The 15,132-nt window shown below is 36.5% G+C and overlaps 1 protein-coding gene and 1 long non-coding RNA gene across 10 annotated transcripts; one reads left to right on the forward strand and one right to left on the reverse strand.

The window, feature by feature from the left end:
* Positions 1–1,928: 1,928 nt before the first annotated feature.
* LOC137733801 (uncharacterized) lies at positions 1,929–11,301 on the reverse strand. Of its 9 annotated transcripts, none has more exons than XM_088697681.1 (6): positions 10,956–11,301; positions 9,451–9,627; positions 7,882–8,177; positions 7,584–7,795; positions 7,212–7,485; positions 1,929–2,348 (listed from the first exon to the last, which is right to left on the reverse strand). In XM_088697681.1, the coding sequence occupies exons 3-6, from the start codon at positions 8,140–8,142 to the stop codon at positions 2,055–2,057; spliced, it is 1,041 nt and encodes a 346-aa protein (XP_088553807.1). In that variant the 5' UTR covers positions 8,143–8,177; positions 9,451–9,627; positions 10,956–11,301; the 3' UTR covers positions 1,929–2,054. The 9 variants fall into 9 exon arrangements, with proteins under 9 accessions (XP_088553807.1, XP_068329093.2, XP_088553810.1 ...); XM_068472992.2 differs by having other exon boundaries at positions 9,451–9,624; positions 10,956–11,191; XM_088697684.1 differs by having other exon boundaries at positions 7,584–7,751; positions 7,882–8,727; positions 9,451–9,624; positions 10,956–11,191.
* A 46-nt stretch (positions 11,302–11,347) lies between these two features.
* LOC137733803 (uncharacterized) lies at positions 11,348–13,172 on the forward strand. Its single transcript, XR_015964550.1, has 2 exons — positions 11,348–11,918; positions 12,638–13,172. It is a non-coding gene; the product is annotated as an uncharacterized LOC137733803 (long non-coding RNA).
* The last annotated feature ends 1,960 nt before the right edge of the window (positions 13,173–15,132 follow it).

Raw genomic sequence — 15,132 nt, forward strand, 5'->3', positions numbered from 1 at the left:
TATAAATTAAGATTAATCACACACCCACTTGCTGATTTAAAAAAATTGTGAAAATACATTGTAAATGAAAGACTAGATTTTGTACAATTTCACTTCAATTCTTCAACAGTCCTTGCCAAAATCAAATCAGAAATCAACTTCTTCTTTCCTCTTCATGACCTAACTCCAAGTCCGCTAAAAATTTGCCTAATAAAAATGAAAGTTCATGTGGTATTAGCGCATATGCTTGCAAGTTCAGGTGGTACTTGTACAAAATCCTCAAAATAAAAATAAATGAGTTGGCGTTGAATTGTTAATAACAAAATATTCAAAGTTTGTTAAAATAAAGAGTGTTGTTAGAGATGGAAAGTTAAACTAAATAGCTAAAATAGTTTTTTGGCACCTTTGACTTGCTAGTTAATAAAAATTTAGAGCTTTTTATAGAGATGTTTATAGTGTTAGAGCATCTTCAAGAGACTTTTTAATATAACTAGTGGCAGATCCAGAATTCTACCATCGGGTGGTCCTAATCAAGGCACGCTAGGATGGGCGCTACTCAGGTGGCGGGTTGGGGCCTCGCGCCTATGCGCCTAGACCGGGGTCTAGGTGAACTAGGCAGATTTAAATAATTTTTTTATATATCATATAATAAGTGTCTATTTACACTTTAAAAAACTATACTTATGTTTAGGATTTGAGTTTATTATTTTAGGTAGGTTTATTATTTGACATATAACATACAAAAACATCGAAATTTTTGCTTTAGTAATTTAGTGAATTAGATGGTATGAGATGAAAGTTTAAGTGATTATGAGATGCAATATTTTACAAAATATTTTTCAAATGTCATATCTATAGTTAATTTTAAAAGAAATAACGGTATCAAACACGTGTTATAAAAAATATTAATTTAGTAATCCACCATCCCTTTATTATTTTATTCATTAAAATGATAGGTGGCATAGCCTAATTAGAGAACAATTTAAAAAAAAAAAAAGAAAAAAAAAAAGGAAGTTGGTCACGGGGGAAATGGAAAAAGAACGTTTTTCTTCAAAATGGGGAGTTGGTCACGTGGGAAGTGTAGAGAGAAGGTTTTTCTTCTTCGTTGGAACCAAGTCCAAGAACAAAAGAATCATGGCGGTATTCTCTATGTTCCTCTTCGTTTGAAATTAGATACTTCTTCTCAACCCTGAAACTGGATTGCCGAAGTAAGCTCGGAACTCTTTTGTTTCACAACACCCTCAGGCCTATTCAAATGGCTGTATGGATAATGCTTTTAGGCTGAACCGAAGAATTGGCTTGAAATGCTTATCCGAGTTGCTCGCAGTTTGACAGTTTCTGTTGCTTGTTTCATGCATTTGTAACTTATTTTTTGCTCTTTATTCCAATTATGGTCTTTCTACTCATTGTCTTTGACACAATAATGAATAAATTTTCTTTTGTTTATTCGAAAGTACGGCATTGCATCTTTCACTTCTAGCAGGAATTAGAAATGGAAGATTGATAGATTTCACTAAAAATGATAGCTAGCAGTTATTACAGGCCGGAAAATGGTGATGAGTAGAAGAACTAACAGAGTGGCGCTGGCATGTACAAAGTTTGATTTTGTTCTCCGTAGTTTATTTTTTAAATTATTATTAACGGGAGGGGGAGGTTCAAAACTATTACAATAATTTGAGGGAGGGAGGAGTGGAAATCCAACACCCTATCTACTAGGATATATTGGACCACATGCAGGTATTACATGGGTGGAAATCCAACACCTTGTCCCTGCAGTTTCAATTATCGTGTTTCTAAAGAGATGCTTTACCTTTCGAGTGTTACATTTGCACGAATTGCATTGCATCTGTCATTTGTGTAGTTCCAACTTTGCTGTTCGTTCACCTTCCAGGTACGAGTTCTCTGGATGTAACCATAAAAATGGCCTGAGATATGGAACATCATACCACTAATTTCGAATCGACTCTCATTATTTCCCCTATTTGAATTGTAACATTACAAATATTTCTCTTGGAACATAATTTGTATATAATGTAGCATCTCTGGAGCTGCCCTGTATCGACCACGTCAATGGTCTACTCTTTAATTAGAAGTGCCTTTAAAATGATTTCACTCATACCATCTGCAGCTGGCAACAAATGTCCACCACCTGGTAACTCATGGTAGTGAATCCATGGAACCTTTTCGGCAATATAGCGTTGCAGCTCAACTGGGACAAGCTTATCTTCGTCACCCTGCCACAGATGGACCGAGCCTTCGTTGCTGGCAAAAGGGTTCTGCAGATCCATAGGATCAAATTCCCAGCTCCCAAATCCAACTACCATGTCGCGAAAGATGGACTCAGCTTCTCCTTGCTGCGTGGCATGTTCCTGCCCAAACAAATAACAAAACAAGACAAAAATCTGTTGAAACTTACTCTTCGATCAAACCAAACCAATAACAGAAAACATGAGCAACGGAAGCACACTTTATTGATTGAATAAAGTAATACAAGAAAACTCACACATACAAATAGTTTTCTTGTCACATAAGTCTCTCACACACTATATCCACATTGACTATACCCTAACGTTAAGGACCCTTTTTATACTAAATCAAAACCTAATCCTAAACTGAGTTGGAATCCTAAACCTATCTGAAACTTGCGTCCAAGTTTCCCATACCTATTACAATTAGAACTCCCACACCAGTTAGGAACCCTTCTCAGATTCTATACCAACTTCTAACAAACTCCACCTTGGTAAGAACTCCGCCTAGAGACTTCTTCTGCTTCCATCGCTCCACCATTTTCAAGTATCAAACCTGTCTTACATGCACCAAACCCAGACAATGACTGAATTTTGATGCACCAACCACCTTTGTTAACATATCTGCAGGATTATCAGCTAAAGCAATTTTCTTTACAAGGATCTCGCCTTCAGCTATAATCTCCCGAACAAAATGATATCTTACATCTATATGTTTGGTTCTTGCATGATGCACTTGATACTTCACCAAGTAAATAGCACTTTGACTATCACAATGCACATCTATCTTGCGCTGTTTAACTCCCAAATCTGCTATTAATCCCAGTGTCCAAATAGCTTCCTTAATTGCTTCTACCATTGCCATATATTCAGCTTCTGTAGTTGATAAAGCAACAGTTGGTTGTAGAATTGATCTCCAACATATAGGACCATTCGCCATGGTAAACACATATCCTGTGGTAGATCTTCTTTTGTCTAAGTCACTAGCAAAATCAGAATCTACATATCCAATCGAGAACTTCTCAATTCCTTTATCATTCCGCTCAAAACAAATTCCCGTGCTCCTTGTTCCATGCAAATATCGCAGTATCCATCGAGCAGCTTCCCAATGCATTTTTCCAGGATTATGCATAAATCTACTTACTAATCCACCTGCATGAGCAATATCAGGTCGAGTACACACCATGGCATACATCAACCCTCCAACCAAACTAGAATAAGGAATGTCCTTCATCTTAGTCCTTTCTTCATCAGACTTAGGGCATAACTGCGTGCTCATCTTGAAGTGAGAGGCCAGAGGTGTACTTACAGGTTTGGTTTCATCACGGATGCCAAACTTGTGTAGCAATCTTTCCACATACTGTTTTTGTGATAAACACACCAGCCCTTTCTTTCTATCCCGTGTGATTTCCATCCCCAAAATTTTCTTTGCTTCGCCAAGATCTTTCATCTCAAACTCATTTTGCATCTGAGTTTTGAGTTTTGAGATTTCTGTTTGATCACTAGAGGCAATGAGCATATCATCTACATAAATCAGTAAATATACATATGTACCTTCCTTTGTTTTCTTGTGATATACACAGTGATCGTATTGGCTCCTAGTGTAGCCAAAATCCTTCATAACCTTGTCGAACCTCAAGTACCATTGCCTTGGTGATTGCTTCAAACCATATAGAGATTTGTTGAGCTTGCATACTAGATTCTCCTTTCCTTTCTCTTCGTATCCTTCTGGTTGACATATGTAAATTTCTTCAGACAAATTTCCATGCAGAAACGCAGTTTTTACGTCCAATTGTACTAATTCGAGATCGAACTGTGCCACCAGTGCTAGGAGGATTCGAATGGATGAATGTTTCACCACGGGAGAGAAGATTTCATTGTAATCTATTCCCTCTTTCTGAGCGTAGCCTTTTGCTACTAATCTGGCTTTAAACCTTACTGAACTTGCATTATTTATTCCATCTTTCTTTGCATACACCCATTTGCATCCAATGGCCTTTCTTCCCTTAGGTAGCTCCACCAGATTCCAAGTTTTGTTCTTCTTTAGTGACAACATCTCATCATCCATAGCTTCATGCCAATTTTTAGCTTCTTTACTCCTTGATGCTTCTGTGAAATCTGTAGGGATGTCTACTTCGATTACTGGCAATGCGTAGGCTATACAGGAGACGCAATCTTTGAATCTAGCAGGAAGGCCAACCTCTCTTTTTCCTTTCCTCTTGGCGATACAATCTTCTTGATCTGGTACATCATTAATCATATTGTCCTCTTCTTGTTTTTCTTCTTGATCGACACTGATTTGACCCTCATTGTCGTGTTTGTCTTCATCTCTTGAATGTTCAGTTTGTTCTTTTGCTAGCTCCACTTCTTGCACAATTTTTCGATCTTCTCTTAGTTGCATATGGGTTTCATTAAACGTCACATTTCTGCTTATTACAACCTTCTTGAGTTCTGTACTCCACAATCTGAATCCCTTGACGCCACTGTTAAACCCTAGAAAGATAGCCTTCCTTGCTCTAGGGTCTAATTTATTTTCTTTCACATGGTAATACGCATCACACCCGAATATCCTTAGTCTGTCATAATCTTGAGCAATTTGTCCTGACCATACTTCCATTGGAGTCTTTCCGTTTAAGGCTGAAGAAGGAAGACGACTTAGAATGTGACATGCATAACTCAATGCTTCTGCCCAAAAACGTTTATGCAGTTTTGCTTGTGACAGCATACATCTGACCTTTTCTAACAGTGTTCGATTCAATCGTTCTGCAATTCCGTTCTGCTGAGGAGTTTTTCTAACACTAAAATGTCGTGTTATACCTTCCCTTTTGCAGGCTTCAAAGAAGGGATCAGAAGTATACTCTCCCCCATTATCGCTTCTTAAGACTTTCAAGTTTTTCTCAGTCTTCCTTTCGACTGTGTTTTTCCATTCTAAGAAAATATCCAGCACCTCATGTTTGTGTTTCATCACATAAATCCATGCTCTTCGTGAATAATCATCAATGAAGGATACGAACCATCTCTTTCCTCCTAGGGATTCATTCTTCGCAGGTCCCCAGACATCTGAGTGTAATCCAGGATTCCCTCCGTTTGATGTATTGCCATGCCAAAACTTACTTTGGTTTGTTTGCCAAGGATGCAATGTTCACAAAAATCAATCTTCCCACTTTTGGCTCCCTCTAGGACCCCTTGTTTAGTCAATCCTTGCAATGCCTTGTTTCCCACGTGCCCTAGCCTCATATGCCATAGACAAGATGTATCTGATTGATCACTTGCTGCTACCATAGCCATCGGAGATTCAATAGTGGTGCCTTCTAACAAATAAAGCAAACCCTTTCTTGGCGCTTTCATTATCACTAATGCTCCTCTTGCAACCTTCAATGTTTGTTTTTCTGAGTAGAATTTACAACCTTGATCTTCAAGAGTTCCAAGCGAGATTAAATTCTTCTTAAGATTTGGGACATATCTCACCCCTTGTAGCTCTCGGACTACACCATCATGGTGTCTGATTTTAACACTACCAATTCCTTTCGTTGCACATGGATTATCATCCCCCATATATACCATTCCAGTAAGGGTCTTGAACGAAGAAAACCAATGACGTTGAGAGGTCATATGATGCGTGCATCCAGTATCAAGCACCCAGTGATTCATATAATTTATTCCGTCTGATGCAGTTAGGGCACAAACGAAATCTTCATTGTTAGCCTCGACAATGTTTGCCTCTGAGTCTTCATATTTCTTCTCTTTGTTCTTGGCTTTGATTCTGGGACAATCCTTTTTCCAGTGCCCTTTCTCATGACAGAAGGCGCACTCATCTTTATCGAGAAACTTTCTGTTGCTTGAGGCACCTCTCGAACGAGACTTGCCTTTCTTCTTAGTTGCTGGTTTTCTTTCCTTTGATCTTCCTCTTACCATTAGTGCTTCATAATTGTTTCTTTCTTGTCTGTCTAAATTGCGGACTTCATGATTCATCACTGCACTTGAGATTTCATCAAACTTAAGAGTTTCTCTACCATAAATCCATGTCGTAACAAACGACTCGTAAGATTCAGGTAGGGAATTCATCAGAATCAACGCTTTATCTTCATCTTTGATCGTCTCTTCTAGGTTCAGAAGTTCAACAATCATCTTGTTAAATTCTTCAAGATGGTCAATCATCTTAGTTCCTTCCTTGTACTGAAAACGATACAATTTACTCTTAAGATAAAGTCTGTTTTCTGCACTCTTCTTCAAGTACTTCGATTCCAACGTATCCCATAGTTCTCTAGCTGATGAGATATTCATTACACCATATTTTTGTGCTTTTCCAAGACATAGTCTAATCGTGGAACATGCATGTGCATTCAGCCGCTGCCATTCCTCCTTCTTCATTGTTAGAGGCATGTCTTCAAGCACCACCAGTAAACCTTGTTGAATCAGTACATCCTTTACTTCGCACTGCCACATAGCGAAGTTATTTGTCCCAATGAATTTCTCGATCTCAAACCGAGCACTTTGCACCGAAGTCTTGGTTACCTCAGTACCCCTATCATCTCCACTTTCAGTTTTTGTCATCGTTTTGATTTGACCACGCAACCTATGGCTCTTGATACCACTTGTTGAAACTTACTCTTCGATCAAACCAAACCAATAACAGAAAACATGAGCAACGGAGGCACACTTTATTGATTGAATAAAGTAATACAAGAAAACTCACACATACAAATAGTTTTCTTGTCACATAAGTCTCTCACACACTATATCCACATTGACTATACCCTAACGTTAAGGACCCTTTTTATACTAAATCAAAACCTAATCCTAAACTGAGTTGGTATCCTAAACCTATCTGAAACTTGCGTCCAAGTTTCCCATACCTATTACAATTAGAACTCCCACACCAGTTAGGAACCCTTCTCGGATTCTATACCAACTTCGAACAAAATCATCAACGCTGCCGAGTTTCTATAAAATCCTAAACAATTAGCGATCGAATAAGGAAAGTACCTTGTGCTTTTCTCTTCCAGAAACCTTTGCATTCCTAACGTTTTCCCAATCTTGGCGGGAAAACATATTCTCTACTTTCCCGGATAAAGCGCGGTGCTTAGGAAAGAAATTCTGAGTGTTCCACCAGTAGGTTAACCAAGGTATATAGTGGGCAGCTCGAAGCGCCCATTGATCCTGTGGAGCTTGCTTCTTATAGGCATAAGATGACAGGTTGGCAGGAAGTCCAGGCCACCAGTAGTTGATCACCGGAGAGATCAGTGCTGCTCCAGCTAGCCTGTCGTAACAGGCATCCCAAACACATCGAACTTTAGAGAAAAATTTCAGTACCGAACGATGCATCATCAGGTAACGAGGCTGCTTGCAAAATCTTACCTATGAGGGATGTACCGAAGACACTTCCAGATGACCTGTCCTCCCAGTGAGTATCCAATCACATAAAATTTGGATCCGAGTTCCAGCTGATCACCAAGCTCCTCTATATCTAACGCCAAGCTCTTCGTTGTCCGCTTAGGATCCGGATCACTTTCACCGTACCCTGGTCTGTCGAAAGACACAATGTACACACCTAAATCTTCAATAACGTCCTGAGGAAAGAAAAAAAACACCCACCACGAAGTCAACCAATATAGAGTTGAACTGAAAAATGACAAAGAATCAAGCAAGGCAGTACCGGAGAGACGGCTGTTGCAATGATTGGATCATGTCGGGAACTAAAGAAGGGATGAACAAAGATAATCTTGTACTTGGCCACTTGTTTTGGAACACCATGTTCCTTGTAGGCCAAAAATCTTCCATCCCTTAGCCTTATTCTAGGCGCTGTGACGGGTGGACCGCCAGGCGAACCACAGATGTTCGGAGGTGGTGGTCGGGCGGCCTGATATGCCCACGCCAGCAATCCAACCAACAAGATGAATGTGATCCTCTTAAACATGTTATGAGAAGATGGAAAGTACGAAACTTTGCTCACTTGCGGTAAAGAAGCAAATAGAAAAATAACATTACACTTGAGGACATCATTGTATAATAAGTTTTAAAGTGCTTTTAGATTTAGGTAAAAAAAAAAAGCTGTTTTCAGGAGTGAGTTCAGTAATCTAATTAAATGTTTTTATACTAATTTTACCCTTTTATATAAAAATATTTAAATTCTTTAATTAGATAATACAATTCCTAAGTATTTAAAATAGAAAATCGATTTACGTGGTAAGTAATCAAATGATCATATATTTAAAACTAAATATACACCTTTTTTTCGTAGGCATAAAAACATTATGATGCATTTTGAGAAAGGAGATGATGGTTTGTGAGAGAAAAGAAAGATCGAAGATGTTTGAAGTTTGAAACGTGAGGAACAAAAACACAAAGATACAATAAAATGAGTTGATTAAAAAGAAAACGAGAAATAAAAGAGGAGAATGCTTCCATGGTGCTTTGGTGCCACCAGTCTCATATTTGTTGGGTTGGTTGGAGTGCTTTAATCAGACTTGACCAAACGAGATTCAATAAGGGGAATTCATTTCTACATTTAAGAACAAAGCAGTAGCAGATGCCATACAAAAATGAGAAAGAAGAACCAAAAAAAGAAAAAAAGAAATGCAAATTATTCTCACTACTCTATTTATTATCGTAAAATGAGTTTAAATTTTAGATATGTGTAATAAATAGATACAGACTTCAAAATTTAAATTCATTAAACGATGGTAAATAGAGTTGTGAGTGTTATCATCACTTGATAATGATGATTTGTGAGCAAAAATGCACCTGAAAAGAATTTATGAAGATAAAACGATCCGTGAGAAGTAAGTCAGGAAGAGATTTAATTCCTAATCACTGAATTTATTTCAACAAATAAACTATTCTTAATAATAGTTTGAAAAATTAGACTTATAGCAAGTTTTCTTGAGTTTTTTAATTTGCTACTTCCCCTCAATTGATGAAAGGTCATTTAAATCAAACAACAACCAGAAAAATGGACAATCAAGTATAAAGAAAACAAATACACACGCACTTTACTTTTATCAAAAACGATATTAGAATATCAAAACTATAAGATGCGGATTTTAATATATACGAGAGACACAGTGTTCTAGCTAATTTGATTATACTAATTGCTCCTGTAAATGCACACAATCAATAAATAAGTTGCAAATTAAAAGATGCACTCCATTGTTTAACCAAAACCACAAGAAAAGAAATCATAAAAAATCATACTTGCTAACGTGGTTTTTTGGTAAAAACTTACCAGCAGCGCTCCTCCCTCTGATAATAATAAGTTTATGCAGAAGAAAATGGCAGAACCCAAGCTAAGTGAGCAGCTGCTTTTAGCTTTTGTGTGGTTGTTAAATTACGTGAAGGAACTCACCTTCACCTATTTCAGGGCTCGTTTCTTTTCTAGAACTGGCTTGACTTGGACAATCTGCTGGATTTAAAAAAAAAAAAAAAAAAATAGAAACATGAAAGTCAGATTGCATATTTTGTCAAAGTGACGAACGTAGATGGAGACGCGAAGAAAAATTGTCATCTTAATCTTAAACTTTTTGTAAAGATTAGGAGGAATAAGTTTTGTTGGTAATTTTAATGAGATATTTGTTGATCTCCTTCATTCTGAACTTGTAAAAATTTGCTAAATTTATGTATAAATTTTAATTTTAATCAATTACTTATCTGAATTGTTATAATTAGCCAAATTTTCCCTTAATGTTAGATTTTGGAAGTTTTCTTCTATTTTGGTCACAGCAAATATTTGTGGGCAATAAAATAATTTTATTCTTGATGTGGACATCAAATTGCTTTTTGTTTTTTCCTTCTCCACCTTCTCGACACGGTTCACTCTCTAATCGAATTAGTAGCTGCAAAGTATTAGCTTTGCACCCAATTTACCAAAATAAAATTACTTTTTAGTCTTCATATAATTGTCATGTGTTGTTTGTGTGATCAAAATAAAGAAAAAAATTAAAATCTAACAAGGAAAAATTGGTTATTTATAATTGTTTAAACTAATAATCAGTTAAAATTAAATTTCAAAAAAATAATTTAACAGTTGCATAAAAGTTCGGAGGCAAATAAAAAAATATGTCAATTTTAATTAATGGCATATTATAAGTCGGCAGCCTTCCTCTTCACTTTTAATTCTTTTTCTCTATTGGGTTGGGATTTTTATGAGTCAGCACTGAACAGGCAGGCAGAGGCAGGGGTCGTTGTTGGTTAGTCCAATCCAAAAGTTGGAGTATGCTCAACAACACGACATAATAGACGACATAATAGACAAGTATACATGCGGGGGTTGTTAGTTGTCCTAATAAGAGTAGATAAATGCTAATGAAATTCTCTTCAAAGTGAATTTTTTTATCGATTCTTTGACATTTTACGATTTAACATCAATTATCGTGCGAACGTTATAAAATATTATGTAAAAAACATGAAGTATAGAGAGCCCATTGAAAGTCTTACTCTTGAGAGAGTTCCTTTATCATTTCTATAAAATTTTGGTTACAACCATACCATTAGAGCATCTCCAAAAAAACAGATATTCTAATATCTAAACAACAAGAGACGGATTCTAATATTTAAGAGAACGCGGTGTTCTAACCAACTTGGTTATACTAATTGTTTCTATAGCGACCACAATCAATAAATAAGTTGGAAATAAAAAGATGCACTCCTTTGTTTAACCGAAACCACAAGAAAAGAGATCATATGCACATAAAAAATCATACTTCCTAATGTGCTTTTTTGGTAAAAACTTACCACCAACGCTCCTCCCTCTGTGATAATTATATGTTTATGCAGAAGAAAATGGCAGAAACGGGCTGAGTGAGCAGCTGCTTTTAGCTTTTGTGTGGTGCTGAAGCTGCCGGTGTCGGTGGGCTGCTTGTTTTCGTATTGACAAACGAAGAAGATAGAGAAGTTATGAAGAAAATTCGTCCATCACAATGATGAGAAATCAGAAGGGATATAATTTTGTTAGACATTTTTAATTCATTGTGGTGTTTGGTATCGCGTTCCACCTAACACAACTAGCCACACAGAAAAATCCATCCACCGATGATTTTGGCCTACTTTCCCAGCTTTCCTTTTCATCTTTTTATCTTTTTCTGTATTGGGATTTTTATGGGTCATCAGTCATCACAAATGTGGTATTGGTTAATGCACTGTCATTAAGGGCACGTTTGTTTGGCTTCACCTACCTGGACTGGACTGGACTGGACTAATTTTTAGTGCAATCCTCTGTTTATTGGCTACCAGGACTAAGTTTAATGGTATTAAGTGGGACTCGCTTTCACTAACTCCTTCGTTACGTGGTCCTAGCAAGACCCCTCAAATACGAGCGGACTAGCTAAGATTGTCATTGTCCTCCTACTCGCTCGCCTCTTCGTGTTCGTCTTGTTCGTCCTGCTTGCCTTACTTGTCATGCTCGTCCTGATCGTCCTGATCGATCTCATCCTGATTGCTGGACTAACTACATCGGCCACGCTTGCTCGCTCGAGCAGGCCAAGAAATCATCGGTCTCTCTCTCACTCATCATTTTCAAATTCCATTTGTTGTTTTGATTATGTGAAATCTAGATTGCTTTGATCCTTTGAAATCTGGGTTAGTCTTGCTGTGAAATTGCTTGTTCTTCAATGATTTCTGCTTTTGGGTATTTTATGATGTGGTTGTACGGATTTGATTTCTGCTTCTGTGAAATTGCAAATTCCATTTGCTGCCACTGTAAGTTAATTCATCTGTCTCTCTTGATTCAATCTTTGACTCTTGATACATTGTTTAGGTGGCTTTTAACCTCCTGCATGGAGCTACTTGATATTGTATCTGTTAATCTATGTGAGGTCCAAGGTTTATCTTTCTATTTACTAATTTATCTTTGGGGGAAATTTTGTCATAATGAGTTAGATAAGGGCGTTCTTGGGCTTATTTAGCATTATAATCAATTAATAAATGGATCATATGGATCATTATTGTTGCATAAAGTAGTTAATTGGTTATCAATATCATCTGTAAGGAGTGATGTCTGGATTAAGCTTGCAGCTCTGTTCCTTTGTTTGGCAGTTTTGTATGGGTTGGATGTAAGTATGAATCTTGGATTGTAAGATTATGGTGCCCTTTAACTTAAGCTTGTCATGTATTTGATTGAAATAATATGAATTAAGCACAATTGGTTGCTGATGGTGATCCAATGTAGTTTTTGGGACCTAATGAGACAATGCTCTGGATACCTCAAACATCAGTACCGAAAATGAAACATGATTGAGAAAGTCTTAGAAAAACATCCTACCTTTATAAATCAATACATCAGATAGGCACAATCTTTCTTTTGCTTTATTCTTACAACCAATTCTCTGTTTCTCTATGATAGAATTGATGATATCGGAGCATTGATCTCCTTAACCTCCTTTCCTTTAATGATTGGCTATACTTTCTTATGATATCAGAATAGGTTTTGCAGAAGGGGTATGGATGGTGGGCGTGATTGATGAGATTAAAATGCCTGTTATGAAAACCAACCAAAACCCAATATTAGTTGACACAAAAACTTGTGTGAAGGATACACTTCCTGCTGAACCACAACGAAGAAATGGAAGGTATGCACCTTTATTAGTTTCTGTTTTGGGTTGATGTTTTGTTGTCGTTGATGAGGAAATGCACCAGAATGAAGTGCAGAGTCTGCAGACTATACTAATCCACCAAGTTAGAGAAAAGCAGTAGCATTGGTGATGTTTCAATCAACATCCTCAGTAAGTGTACAAAGAAGCACAATTCTTGGAGTTGCTTCTTTGGGGTAATTGCTGTGTTGGTTGTGCCATGAATGTATCGTTCATGTTGTGTCGTAGCCATTGTTTGATTCAATTGTTGTAAGTTATTCTTTGGACGAAATCGTTAAACAGGAGTTGTAAAATTCAATTGTTTTGTATGGAAAGCTACGCTCAAAGTGCAAAGGATGTCTCTCTATCAAATTTAGCAAAGTCATATACTGATGTTACAATTGTATGTTAAAATTGGGATGAATGAATATGGTATTATTCATGGATTTTGGGAGGTTGTGAAGAAGAAATCGAAATTTTCTTCCTCCAAATTTGTGGTATGATAAGTTAGAGTTTTTAACAATTTTGGGGACATTTGGGTTGCTAAATGTTTACAAATTTCTCAATTTTAGAGGCTTAGGGGGATTTTAGACCAAAAAGTGAGAAATTTTGATGTACTAATTCTGAATTCCTAATGTTGTAGGAAAGCGCTGTTTGTTTTTGCAAATTGCAATGCTACAATGCATAAAATCTCAATATTTTCTTTCGTTTCCAAGCAATTGCCATTGAGTTTAATGTAATTATCATTTGATTTGACTGTGGGTATTTTGCAGTTGAGTTGGATGTAATTCTATCGTTAAAATTTGTAATTTCACTATTTTTCATTATCCTGGTTTTTAGTCCGACATTGCACCAAACGCTTCACTAAATCAGTCCAGCTTAGTCCCTGAAGCTAGTCCAGTCTGAGATAGTCCGGTGCAACAAACGCATCCTAAAACATCTCTAAACATGTTATGAAACAACAAAAAATTTATTTTTAGGAGTCAAATTTAAAAATAATATTGTTGTAGCAAAAAAGTTGTCTTCAATCTTGACGAATTTGATCAAGGTCAAAGCCATGATCAAGGTTAAAGCCATACACGTGCCCACGAGGTGGGGGTTTAGCCAATAGATCTCAGATGCCTAATCTGAAAAAAGTGAGTTTTTAAAGCTTAAGTGCGTAGCAAAAACTTACCAGAAAATGGTTTAGATGAAGTATTTATAGGAAGGTGGGTAGCCGTAAGGTTAGGGTTTTTCTACACATGACGATTTCTTATTGGCCACGGTGTGATATCCATAGGATGGATAAGGAAAAAAATTATCCCGAAGATATTAACTATGAGATAGTATCTTAGGATTATCAAGTATCCTTGATTGCTGGTGATGAGAATTCCTTACTTGTTTGAGTTGATTTTCAATCAGGAATGTATTAATGATGGAATTTGGTGACTAATCCTATCATTAATGTATTTAACTTTCCCATGTTACGACAAGAAACTTGGTGATGTTGTAGTTAACAGCTCAAGCCTCTAGGGATATTGAACTGTGCGTGTGAATATTTGTGGGCCCTACCCATTTAATGAGGGCTTTCTTGTGTGTGTATGTGTGTGTGTGTGTTTTTTTTTTTTTTTTTAAATCCACGTGTCATTTTCAGGATTTTTAGAATTATTTTTTACTCCACACATATCTCTAACCAACTATATAAAAGAGTCTCTATTATAACATAGGAATAGTCACTTTTCAAATTTATAGAGTAACTGTCCATTAGCTAAATATTTAAAAAAAAAAAAAAAAAGTTGACCCTTGAGCAACGAAAAATGAAAGAAAGAAAAGATTGTTGTAGAAATGGTTTTTTACACAAGTACCACTTGAACTTGTAAGCATGTGCGATAATAATACCTAAACTGTCAATTTTTATTTGTTACCACCTGGACCCTCTTAAGTGTTGGAATATACCATGTATGTTACTTTTCATCTATATTGCTGTTAAAACATGTCACCTGAAGAGATTTTTTCATCAATTAACTTCATGGGGCTAGTTAGAATCAATAAGCTCCAAAATAATAGTGTCTGAGTTAATATTGCGCTAAAATTGCGGGTTTGTACAACTCCAGTTTGGCAATTCCCATTATAAAAGTTAGAAAAATTAATATTTGTATAAATTAAGATTAATCACACACCCACTTGCTGATTTAAAAAAAATAGTGAAAATACATTGTAAATGAAAGACTAGATTTTGTACAATTTCACTTCAATTCTTCAACAGTCCTTGCCAAAATCAAATCAGAAATCAACTTCTTTTCTCTTCATGACCTAACTCCAAGTCCGCTAAAAATTTGCCTAATAAAAATGAAAGTTCATGTGGT

The sequence above is a fragment of the Pyrus communis genome, chromosome 7 (genome assembly GCF_041283825.1).
Source record: "Pyrus communis isolate YQ-2024b chromosome 7, ASM4128382v1, whole genome shotgun sequence".
Taxonomy (NCBI): Eukaryota; Viridiplantae; Streptophyta; class Magnoliopsida; order Rosales; family Rosaceae; genus Pyrus; species Pyrus communis.

Coding starts and splice junctions, on each gene's coding strand:
- LOC137733801 (XM_088697681.1), bottom strand. CDS start 8,142: ATGTTTAAGAGGATCACATTCATCTTGTTGGTTGGATTGCTGGCGTGG. Junction 7,796..7,881: donor TTGCAACAGCCGTCTCTCCG/GTACTGCCTTGC, acceptor TTCTTTCCTCAG/GACGTTATTGAAGATTTAGG. Junction 2,349..7,211: donor CTGGAAGAGAAAAGCACAAG/GTACTTTCCTTA, acceptor TTGTTTGGGCAG/GAACATGCCACGCAGCAAGG.